At 41.2% G+C, this 13054-nt stretch overlaps 1 protein-coding gene across 3 annotated transcripts in view; it reads right to left on the bottom strand.

Moving 5' to 3' along the window:
- The window catches only part of CREB5 (cAMP responsive element binding protein 5), a 516790-nt gene that overhangs the window by 296011 nt on the left and 207725 nt on the right, over positions 1–13054 (bottom strand). For all 3 annotated transcript variants that reach the window (XM_006167341.3, XM_027767819.1, XM_027767818.1), the window contains exon 5: positions 12322–12494. In XM_006167341.3, the coding sequence (XP_006167403.1) occupies positions 12322–12494 (173 nt within the window). The remainder of the gene's footprint in view (positions 1–12321; positions 12495–13054) is intronic.

The following is a 13054-nucleotide window of genomic DNA, read 5'->3' as shown; positions in this document are numbered from 1 at the left end:
TATGTAAACATTGTATGAAAGTAGAAATGGAATATTGTTGGTGATAACATGCTTGATTGAGTCACTATGCAGTTTGTCCTAGATGGGGAACTACATTTAGTATGTTGTGATGATGCTCAGGGAATGAGTGTTAGGTAATATAATAAAAAAATAAATAAATAAATAAAAATTAAAAAAAATTGTAGGAGGAAAAAAAATGCAAAAAAAGAAGCTTCTGAAAGGTCTGATTCAGCAGGCTGAGCTATGAACGATTACTACTGGAGGAAGAGGTTAAGGGGAGAAGAGAGACACCCTGCTCTTGGGGGTGTGTGCTATTTTCTCTGAGCACTCTGCAGGCCACTGCCTTTGACTGTGGTATGGGTCTAGGCAAGGAATCAACTCAGCCTATGGGAAAAATATGATCTGGAAGAATGTCTTGTCATGCTCTTTTTCTTTAATGGCTTGGGGAGACTTTTTGCCAGGTACAACTTCTGTCGCAAATACTCCGTTGGTTAAAAACACCTGGCCATGCTTTCCCTGAGATCTGTAAGGCGGGCTTGGGGAATAACCCAGGGCACACTTATTTCCAAGTGATAGAGCAAAAAAGAAGAGGAAACAATATAGAATCTGGAATCTGGAGACTTCACGTGCAAGGCAGCTAAACAAATCAGGAAAAAAATCAAGTAAAGTTGTAAATATTCTGCCTCAAAATAAGCAAATAGGCTTGTTGCTTTTTCATTGTGTGTTTCCCCATTCTACATTTGCTCTGTCAGACCATTTAAAACCTAACCTCTCACAGCAGACCCATCATATTTATTTTTAATTAAAGGAACACAGTGGAATGAAAAGAATGAACTTTCATCTCCAGACTTGGAAAAAGCCAAGAATTCAGACATCCAATCAAAAAAGCTTCCCAAATACGGGTGCTCATTCATGGTGGTTTTGTATCTGATGAACTTTTCATTCAATTTGAAGCTCAATGGGTATGAAACCCAATGAAGTGAACCAAGCAGAGGACGTCGTCCAAACATGTTGAAGCACTTGTGGGTGATCGCTCGGTCCTTTGTGTTCCACGGCTCCTGTGAGAAGCCTCTGTCTCAGGCAGGCTCCAAACTGCCAACTCAATGAAGCAAATAATAATTATTCCTAATGGCAATAATAATTATGGAATGCAGTGGACCCAAAAGAAGGTTGGTTGTCTGTGGCTTCAGGTGGGGCAGCCAGAGTTTCACACACTCTTTTTATTTAAAAAAAAAAAACAAAAAAAATCTCCCTTCACTCTGTCTCTCTCTCACATACACACAATGCGCCAAAAGAGATCTGGAAAAACTCATTCCTTTAGTTCTCAGCCTGACTATAGAGCTAAATTAAATAAACAGTAGTTATCCACACAATGAAGGGCAATTGGGACACATCAACTAATTGACACCACGCACACTCTCTCTTTCTATGTTTCTCTTTCTCCCTTTCCCTCTCATTTTCCTTATAGTTAATAGTTTTCAACTTTCTCCAGTTCCAGAGCTATAGTCAGAGCTATGGCCAATAATTTGATGTATTCCTCCTTTCTTTGCAGGAGAGATGGGAAGAAAGGAGGGAGGGAGGGAGAAGAAAAAGTTTGGGCCCTGGAGGAATGCTCCACACCCCTACTGTACTTCAGCTCAAAGAAAAAAGTCTGCTAGATATCAAAACCTTCCTCGATGAAGTCCCAAGCACATGGCTGGTGCCACAACCAATTTCCTTTGAAATATTCACCCTGATCCTCACAGGGAAGGATTCCCAAGTAAGCTGATGCTCCTTCTCTCAGTCCAGGATTGTCTGCCACTACTCTCTGGAGACTTCCACATTAGCACTTTTGTATCTTATCCCATATGCCAATGATGTCAAGGTGTCCAAGAAAGAACAAGTGACTTCTCCTGAAAATAAATCCATCAATTAAATGGTCATTTTTGTAGAGAATTAGGAGTTGTTTACATTTTCTAAAAATTAAGTAAAGGTGCCCATGTGAATCTACATGAATTTTTTTCTCTTTTAATCTTATTACACTTGTTCCTCACTATGACTACTCAAAAGTAGCTCGGAGCTGCAAGTTTATTGTCATGTAAGGAGATTATCTATTCAGGGCATTATGGAAAACCATGTATGTACTATACACAGAATACATCTGGAAAAATTCTTTGAGTGTTTTGAATAGGGTTATATGCATGTCAGAAGGCTTAAATTATGTTCTAGTAAAGCAAAATATTATGAAATGTGTGTACACACATACACAGACAATTTTCATTTGGGTGCACCTGGGCTGTAAAATTCCTCAGTCACCTTTAACGGTATGCGTTTAGTTCAGATCATTTAAAATTCATTCTTTCAATATTTTAGACAGGATAAAATTCAGAACATGAACCTATAACCTTGCCTTTTTGTTTAGTTTTGTCACTAAAAACATACTCTAATTCAACAAGGATTATGGAAAGACTTTAAAGGTAGACTTTGGTTTCATTGAGTTTGCAGGTTCATCAGAATGGCACGACTCCTCCAACCCAAACAATACTGAGGTGGGATTGGCTTCTATTTTATTTACCTTCTTTGTAAGATAGTACTTTGCTGCTTATCTCTTCAGGTACTCAATGCCAGCAAGACTTTTGGGAAGAATAATAGGAAGTGTCATACTAAGCAGAGATCCCTGAGCGCCTGCAAAATGTTTAGCCTCCTTCCCTCATAGATTTTTGAGAATGACATTGTACATTTGAAAAGTGTTCAATAGTTTGGTGACTTGGGGATGGGAGCTTCTTATTGCAATTATTATGATTATTCATACAGAAAACATTCATAGGGTCTGGGGACTGAAAATAATACAGTGGAGGTCAGTCATAAAGCCTTATGCATTTGACTTGTGAATTACCTTATCTGAACCAATGTATGATGGATATATGGTTATTCAGGAAATAATTTCTAGCATTTCAGAGATGTTTGGGGCCATCTGTTCTCTGCAAAGTTCTGCGACCCTGCAAAAGCAACCCAAGCACATTCCAGCATGCCTCTGCCCTATGCTCACAAGGGTCCTATCATTTTACAGATTGAAACACCCTAAGCACCAGCCATGATGCACTTTGCCAAAGGCGGAAAAACTATAAAACTCCAAATTCTTTTAAATGTGTCTGGTACCATTAGGAACATTTATTACCACACAGGAATTTTAAGTTATATTTACCAAAAACACAATATACTTGACAAACAGATTACTAGATTGCTCGCTCAAATGTGAATGTGTCTGCTGTGTGGAATTAATGCTTCAGCGTTCCATATCAGCGAGGCAGTGTTGTTGTAGAGTGTGAGTCAGGATAAGGAGACACATTTGCTCCTAAGAGAAGTATAGAATTATTGAGAATTTGAATTAAAAGAGAACACTTATCAGACCATCTAGTTTCATTCTTTCTCTTTGAAATATGAAAAAGCAGAGCCTAGCAAAGTCAAGGGGCTTGGTCAAAGTCTCAGAGCTTGTGAGTGGTAGAGTCAGAACCACAAACCACAGGCTGTAATCCTTCAAGCAATGGATTCACATGGCTCATTGACATAAAAGTCTACCTTTATGTAACTGAATCTTAATATCAAGGATAACCTTTACATCCCCAATTTTTAAACAAAATTGGAAGTCTATGTGTTGTTATTACAGATTCTCATCCGACCAAAGGTAAAATGTCCAAGGAGTGTCTATAACCTTAAACTAAATTCTCATAGAAAGGATATGAAAAATGATGGTAGAGAAAATCCATTTGGTCTAACACTTTTAAAAAACATATATGAAATAATGTGTTGAGTAAATTATCTTTTGAATCCCGAAGCATCCAATTACATAAATATACAGAACATACAAGGGGCACCATCGACTGCCTGCAAATCTTAGGACAGTGCTTCTCTCTCAGCTCAGAACCTACTAGTTGACCGATTCATATGTGAATTTACACTACAGGAAACATACAGTACTATGGGATATATAAGCTCCAAATAATCTGAACTTTCCACTGGGATACTGCCCTATTAAGTGGACATACTCAATCTCCAAACAAGCAAAGCGTATTCCAGCTTCAAAGGCCAGCTAGTGTTTTCAGGCTCATTTTTTGGAACATGCTTAGTTTGCAGAGTATTGCACACAGTTATCATTTTCCCACTTTAATACCCTCTTAGGTATTCTTCAATAAACAATTATACTTAGTTGTGTGACTTTTTAAATGCAATGCCATAAGCTATGCGACCCTGCAAAGTGTTTGTTCGTGCTTCTGGCCCTGCAAATAAGAAATACTGAGCCAATCCTAACATAGGGACTATCCCAAGTACAGAATTGTATTGCTAATTAGTACACTTTGTATTGTAGGAGAATATATACCCTCAATCCCAAATGTTCAATTATTTGTCACCTTACCCATGGCTTACCCATGGGAAGGCCCACATGGACAGAAGCTAAAGCCTTGCATTTCAAGTCTTTCATGAAGTAACCCCCAAATTAATAATAATGCCAGGAAATAAGACAGTGGACTCCATTTTCCCATAGAACTGTGTCTGGCAAATTCATCGAGTTCTCTTACATGAGATTGTTTTATATCTCTGACTGGTTTAGGCATTTTTCTAGTTAGGTCTCCAAAATAAACCACTAGCAGCAAAATGAGAATATTGAACAATATTTTTAAAAGATTCGTTCAGGAGAGAAAGCTTCAGGTAGTCATACAGGTAGAACTGAGTACCCAGAAAACTTAACCTTGCTAAGTTGTTTACAAAATTAAATTTGTTATGAACATTAGCATTTATACTTTGAGAATTTTCTAGTGCTAACACTCCATTTTACAGGTGAGAAAACTTAAACTTGGGACATTGAAATCCATTTGAACACATGGGACCACACGGTATACGTGATCTGAGTTCTGGTTTTATCTCTGGCCATTAATCAGCGTGATCCAGGTGGTAGGGGCAAGTCACTCTGAACCTTATTTACTCAACTGTAAAATGGGCACACTCCCATGTACCAGAATTATGCATATGAAGTGAGTAAATACAAAGAGCAATGTGTTATTCAGAAAGCACCTAGGAAACTTTTATTCATCTCAAGGTTAAGCCAAGAAGTCAGGTTTTTCTGATTTCATATGTTAGGGCCCCTCTCTTATCACACTGGCCTTATCCTCCCAATCATTCCCAAACCTTATGCTGTGATCACTCTTTGGAGTATGAGAACATATCCTGGAGTTCAGATCATCTAGAACTCTTACCAAACTAGCTCCTGGAGGAAAACAAACCCAAAGAGAAACTAAAATTGAATGAGGATTTTGGAGTCAGGACTGACCTTTTTAAAAAGCTTATTTATTTATTTCTTGCATGAGCGAGAGAGACATTGTAAGAAACACAGAGAGACAGCATCCCCCCTCCCAACAGGGTCCTGATGCTGCAATCCTCCCCTAGCCTCAGGCAGCCCATATCATGCAGTGTGCATGCCCAGAATGCTCAGGGAGGACTCTGGATGCAAACCTGGAACCTTCCATGTGGGTCAGACTCCCAGAGTTCCACATTTTACCACTGTGCCATCATTCCACCCTGGGACTGATCTAATCAATTGGTTAACCTCTCCACAAGTAGATAAAGGAAACCAGGTCTAAGGAAATTAAGTACCTGGCCGAGGCTGCACACCTCATAAGTGGCAGAACCTGAACAGTCTAAAACCCGTGACCTGTGAACCCGTGACCAATACTTTTCCACAACTCCCCTCTGACCTGACTTGGTTTGGCTCTGAGCAAGCTCTTGTTTATCCAGGCATATTTTTTTAATATGCTACACAAAAAAAAACAAATGTCTAGATTTACTGTGGTCACAGACTGGGTGATCCTGAGCTATGACCTCTAAAAGCAGACCCTCATCTATGCCTACCTGTTCCAAAAATGGGGGGAGGGAACAGTATACAGAGACATGTATATGGGAGATTCGGAAACTCTGTAAGCTGGGCTTCTGTTTGTACGCTCCAGAAATGAAATTCTTTTCCCAGAGATCACAGATTAAGTCACCTATCCCCACAGGAATTGGAACAAGAATGGACATTGCATTGCACCTGGGCAGGGGATGGTGGTCTTTCTGAAAGCCAAGAAGCCAAATGTTGGAGACAAGGGCAGTCACATTTTTGTGGTGACTTTGGTTTGCTTCCGCATAAGGGGATTTGGCTAGAAAGTCTCACGTATGGGCTCACTCTGTGCTTCCATATGCTCAAGACATTCCCTGATCTCACATCCATGCAGGCCAGAGAACGCCTGTAAATTTCCCCCCGAAGGATCGAAGCAGGTGCTGGTACCTCTGTGTGTGTCCACCTCTGCCCTTGGCTGCCCTGCAGGTGTATGACACACAGAAAGCCTTCTTGTAACCAGCAAGAACAAGCATTAGCCAACTCCTGGGCCTCGAAACTCTCCCAAGTCTTGGGCATGCCCATGTGCCTTTCATAGCATTAGTATTGCCGTGGTCAGGAGCATGGGCAAAGTATGTGCTCTGGAATCCAACAGACCTACATTCAAAACTGCTCATCTCCCTGGCTGGGTGACTTTGGACAAGTTACTTCTCAAAGCACTAAACTGAGGTGAATAATGCCTACCTCTCTAAGTTGTTAAATAATTATAGGGAATGACACACAAAGCTAGCTAGTGTCTTGGCATGTAGTAGATGCTGGATAAATATTAAGCTTCCTTTTCTTCAGTATCAACCTTGCTAATCAAGGGCTTACAAAGGTAACAAAGGAATAATGCCTACCTCTCTAAGTTGTTAAATAATTATAGGGAATGACACACAAAGCTAGCTAGTGTCTGGCATGTAGTAGATGCTGGATAAATATTAAGCTTCCTTTTCTTCAGTATCAACCTTGCTAATCAAGGGCTTTCCTAACAAAGGGCTTGAGCCATCATGGAGTAACCTCCGATCTTCTCTTCCAGATTAGCCTTGCTGTGCTCCAGGTGAGGACCTGGCTCTAAGATGCACAGACCTGACTAAGGAAAGGAGAGGCAAGAGTCGGATCTGGAGATGAGAACAGGGGTAATTTTCTGCTTCTTGGAACACACAGCCATTTGCTCCTGGTTCTGGCTCTGCCCCTTCATCTGGCCACAATACCATGCGGTGTTACAACTTTTGAATGTTAAGAAACATTATATTTCCTCAAGTATCAGTACTTAATGTTTTGTTCCACACATAAAACTCTGTGAGTGGAAGGCTGCCGGCCTCCTTGTCAGAGGTAATTTCTCAAGGCTCTGCATGGGATTTAACGGGAGCCATATGGTTAAGTCTGTCAACCCTCCCAGAAAGCATCCCCTGAAGGGCCCTCATAAATGTTTTCAGGGCTGTGAAAGATCCAGCGACTTTCGAACAATAAAGCTATGTTCATAGCCATGATATTCAGCAAAACACAAAGCAGGAAGTAATGGCTTCTGGTCTGAATTATTCCAAGGGAGCTCTGAGTTGTCCTGGTAAGGAACACCAGGGCCAACCTGGGGACCTGCCACCCTATTGCCTGCAGCAGGAAGGAGACCATCCTGGATGTTCCCCACATTAGCCTGCAGTGGACAGTGACGGTCTTAGTCATGCTCGTGGCTTGAAGAGTTTAAGGAAATTCTTAGCAATAGATTCTTATGTGTATGCATTCAAACATGTATCCATTTACAGAGCAAGCACATGCTTAAAATTGTAAATGGCTTTGTTACTTAGGTCATCTTTAAACTCTGTGACAGCATCGCATACTGAATTGTCTCTTCTCTCTGTTTCTTTTTCTTTTCTTTTCTTCTTCTATTTTTTTTTAGAGCAACAATTTCACAGCCCTCTTGACCCTATTAACATTCCTGTCTTGATGGTACCTTTGGAAGCAATACCAACTCACACAATAAGAAACATGACATTGACTAACGAAAAAAAGTAGTATTGCTTTTGACACCAAGTTCTGAGATGTAATAAACTTTCCTCTTAATTACTGTGATAATTTTTGCTTGTTTTTCTTGATCATGTCCACTGAATGATAAGCGATATTCTACATGAGACAAAGTGTCAAGGATTGCAAAGAGAAAAGGAATAAAGAAGCACAGAAAGAGGAAGAGGAGGCTGGATTTACAATGAGGATCAGCACCTATTCATTTTTATATAAAAGAAGACTGGCTTCTACAATATGTTATATAAATTTCTGGGTAAGTATTAGATCTGTCCTGCCTAGCTTCTGCCCCATACAAACAAATTGGGTTTATAACCAAACACCTGATAGCTATGCACCGCATGGACACATACATGCCAGGAATAAAATTGTATAAAATCAGGAAGGGAGTTCATACATAAAGGGCTTTAAATATGCATTAAGTTGGACATCTTTCCAAGTTTCCTGATACAGCTGACCAGTTCATTGCCTTAACCAGAATACTCTACGATTGTGTATTCTGATGTCAGATGTTTAATGCTTCCATTGTAAACAATTACTGTCAAATAATTCTCACTGATAATCTAATGAGCTTCTCTATTTGCCCAGTTTCCTACAGAGAATTACTGTGTTGTTGGGAAAGTCATGACACATTTTTGCATAGAAAAAAAAACACACACACACAGAAAAGTACATCATGACAATCCAATGAAGAGCAAGAAGCAAATGTATAGAATAGTTTAGCAGTGCCTCCCAAATCCGTTAGAAATCTGTAGTCACATCTATTCTTACAGAACTCTACTGCAGAATAACTTCATTGCTCTCCTGAAGAATTATCTACCACTACCCCACACGGAGAAATAGACCTCTTTAAGAAAACTGAGATCTAATAGATTATAGAGCCACTTACTCCATTGATCACTGGCTCCTACAATAAAGTCTCACATTAAGAGGTTGAGAGATAGAGATGGAGAGAGTGACAGAGAAGATTTACTGCCACCTACTCGTTCACCATGTTTCCCAGGCTTTATAGACTTAATCTTGAATTAATGAGCCTGTTACATGATATCTAATAAAAATGACTAAAGTAGAGATGCTGTTTGGAATCTGCCATGTATTTGGTTCGAGGCTGAATCGATTTCACCTATATTTAATACATGCTTGTTTTCTATCTCACTTGTCTCCCCCAGAGCCTATGGCTTGTCCTTTTTTTTTTCTCATCTGGGAAACTTATCTTCCAAAATGCTACCATCAATCAGCCAAAGACACTCTTCCCGACAGAGTGTCTGCCAGTTCGACTAAGCACAAGTAGTCACTAGTTTGGGGATGCCTCCTACACTCAAAAGAGCCATGTGTTTTTCTATGCTGCCTAACCACACAAGAGCAATTTGGGATATTTATACTTACTGAAGTTTCTATTGAGATAATAAGCATTGCCTTTACAGAATCGGGCACGGGGCATGGTGTGGAATTGAAGGTGCACATGTTGCTTAGCCACCTACTTTTGACGTTATTCCTTTGGATTTTTGCATTTCCACTCATTTTGGTCTGCTTTGGCTCAGTGCCTGCTCAAAGAGTATGAAAATCAACTGTCTACAAGATGCTCACAGGGATGTGAACCCTTTGTCCCCAAAGCAGTCCCTGACAACTCACACTCTTCAGCCCTGTATGTCGAAAAGATTCCCAATACATTCAAGCCTCTAAGCTTACATTTTACAGCATGAAAGAAGGGGGAAGTAAAAGCGAGCAAAAGTAGGGTTGTCTAGAGAAGTCAAGCACTGGTAGAAGGGAAGGAAAGAGGGGGAGCGGGAGTCAGGTGCCCTCCCCCTCCCAAGTCCCAGTCATGAACACACCCGCTGGTCACAGCACAAGCACACAGTGCATGGGCACAGGTGGGTCCCAGCCTCTCAGGCTGGATGCAGCTTAAGCACCAAGCCTGAATGAAGACTTTCATTGCTGTTTGCTGTTTTTGTTGGCCAGTAGCCATGGCAAACATTTGCAGGTGGCTTGGCCAGATTTTGACACTTAAATATTTGAGGTTGTGATAAAAATCAGAATATTACTACAATATGGTTCTGTGCAGCCTCAAAAAAAAATAATAAAATAAAAAAAGCTATCTGCAATTTCAAATGTTCATTTAAAGACACAGTCTCTAGAGGGAACTCAAGTTTTAAAATAAGTACTCATTTCCTCTTTGCTGAGAGAAATAAAGAGTCAGCCATCCCCAAATATTACCACCTAGAGTTTCGTACTGAATCCTTGGTGAGATGGGCCGGGTTGTTTCTTGCTGAGCCCCCACGATCATCCGGGCAGGGTTTTTAGATGGGTCACAGGGAAGCAAAAAAGAAAAAAAAAATGGAAATGACAGGATGTGCGGGTTAGAATCAACATGGGAAGCACGACAGGGAAGAATCTGAAGAAAAGAAAGGCCTCCCTCCAGCTTGGCAGTGAGACAAAGTCCTAAAAGTTACAATTATCTCCTAGAACACATCAGGAGAGACATACAACACCCCAGGATAGGGAATAAATGGGAAAGAGGGAGTGTGTCCGGAGGTCATGCATACCAGAGAAATCTCTCCTCCATCTAGGAATAGTGTCACAGCCTGCAAATGTCACACGAATGTACAGTCCTGAGCTAGCTGGGTGAATTATTGACAGAGTCAATTTCCATCTTAAAATTTAGTACTAACCCTTAAAGGCTGTTTCATAAAAACCAGCATTGCACTAACAATGGCTGAATACTAAGGGCCTCCAAGAGGGGAGCTGATAGGGGAACCGGGGAGGCAGGAGAACTCCAGGGGGGAAGGAATGCTGTAAAACTGCTAGTAAACTGGAGCACATTTTATGCTTTTTCCCCTTGAAAGAAAAGTAAAATAATTACAATTAGCTGGTCTAACTGTGAATCGTCTGCCCAAACCCAAGCCACCAGAGTGAAGGAGTCTTGAGAGTCAGATGCTGTCTCTAATGAATTCACTCCACCCTCTTACTATATTACGGGTTCTTGCTTTAGAAGGTGGCAACATTTATTCTCATAGTCATTTGAGAAGAAAAGAAATCTTTGACAGAGACACTTGCTAATTTAGTGCTGGCTTCTTTAAACAAAGCCAAGCTTTGAAATGGCCAGATTAATTCTCTGTTTCTTGTATGGGAAACTAGAGGTACCCACGGCCTACTCACGAAATAGTCACTACCTGAGACTCTTGCTTCAGGAGGTGGGTTTGCACATGTCACAACCCATCCTGATGAGTTGAGAAAGGAGAGACAAGAGACCTCTTCTGGAACATTCTAAGGAAGAATGAGCCAGTGTCACCCCAGAGCTCCCTCTTTGCTGGGTTCTTACAACATTACAAACAAGAGGGGAAAAGATACATTTACAACCTGTGGAGAAGCTTCCAAATATTTTTTTAATCACCATATTTGATATTCAACTGCAAATTCAAACTAACTTTTGATCCATGTATCAAACACAGTAAGCTCCCTTTCTTACTTTAAGCAGGGAATCTGGGAATGATAGAGCACCCCATTCTCAGCAGTCAGACACACAAATTGACCATAGCCCTGTGGCTTAAGTGATTACCCTTTCTTCCTAAGAACCCCAGTACTCTTAAATCTTTTATTTCATCTTTCCTTTTGTGAGGTTGAAAGGAACAGACACCATCCTCATTCTAGAGATAAGGAAGCTGGGTCAGAGAGTCTACATTTCTCAGAAGCTCCAGGGTAATGCCCATGCCGCTGATTCCCAGACCACAGTCTGCGTCGCAGGGGCTAGGCTAGAGCTCTCTCACCATACCAAGATGTAAGAGAAGGTCGACCCGAGAAAGGCTATCTGGGATTTGGAGACAGCCTCTTCCTACCAACTTACCCTCAAAGCCTCAGTAGAGTCTTTTTACATAAATGAGAGGGAGAGGGCCTGCTTTCTTTGTTTTGTCTAATCCAAAAATGAGTGTGGACCAATGTAAAGAGAAGGAAGAGCTAATAAAGAGGTACTAACCAAGAAGGAATGTAAGCATGAGCAGAAGGGAAGAGGACAATGGAGACACAGTAGACACTAGTGAGGGGTTTAACAGCTCTCAGGAAGAGAGGTAGGCTGGTAGAATTTCCCTCCACCATCATCAAGCATTTGTCCTGAGCATGATGTTCTGGTCTCTATAAAATCCCAGGTTTACCACAGTCATCTTACAATTCACAAATCTTGTCTGAAGGTACGATGACACAGAATGATCTGCTTCCCCCAACACCCAACCCCAGGTCCAAGATCAAAACAGCTTCCACCAAAATGAGACTCCTCCTTCCATCTGAACCATCACATTGAGCTCTAAGCAATATCATATTATCCAGGAAAATGAACCAAGCTGAGCATCAGAAACAAGGAGAAAGTCCAGAACATTCCCTGGGCTCCAGCCAGGACATAGAGACAGTTGAGGAGGTCTCCTTACCCAATCTGGCGGTTGGTAGAAGGTGCCTGTGTGATGACAGAGCTGGACTGGGGCGACGGCATGGCTTGCTGAATCACCACACTCGTGTCGTGGTTGGGCATCCGGGTACTGCCAAGCTGGTGAGCTCCGGGCCCCGTCATAGCCCCACCAACAGTGTTATGGATCGAGATATTCTGCTCAGAGAAGACAGGGGAGAAAGGTTAGAAGGAGTCCATGTTTTATTCTACTCTCAAAACCTCAAAAAGCCAAAATCAGGAAATCTGCTCATGTCAACTGAATAGAGTTATGGCTCCTGGCAAGCCTTGGGCCCATTTATTTTGTTATAACTTATAGCTGTGAGGAGATGAAAAGTAACTACCTACACATACAGTAAAGCAATAGGAAAATGTCTTGACGTTTACTTATCACTCTGCTGCTATCCAAATATGAGGTATCCATAGGGATGTTTGTTGCATACCTTCTCTGATTTGGTGTGATATAGGCCACATTTTTAAATGATTTTTAAAAAATTTGCCAGGGGGCACGTGTGCTTGCCAGAGTCAGATGCTGTCTCTGAGAGACAAAGGTAAGTGAAAAAGCATCCCCTCACACACAGAGGGGAGAGTTATTCTGCAATTCCTTCTCTTCCATTTCTCCATCCTTTTGGGATTTTGAGCACACATGAACATGTGCCCACTATGTTTTCAACACGGGCATGGCCTGTGTAGTCAGCCATGTGGCCTGTGTAGTCAGC

The sequence above is a fragment of the Tupaia chinensis genome, unplaced genomic scaffold (genome assembly GCF_000334495.1).
Source record: "Tupaia chinensis unplaced genomic scaffold, TupChi_1.0 Scaffold144731_1, whole genome shotgun sequence".
NCBI lineage: Eukaryota > Metazoa > Chordata > Mammalia > Scandentia > Tupaiidae > Tupaia > Tupaia belangeri.
Note: the sequence above shows the minus strand (reverse complement) of the source record. Positions and strands in the feature narration are given on the sequence as shown.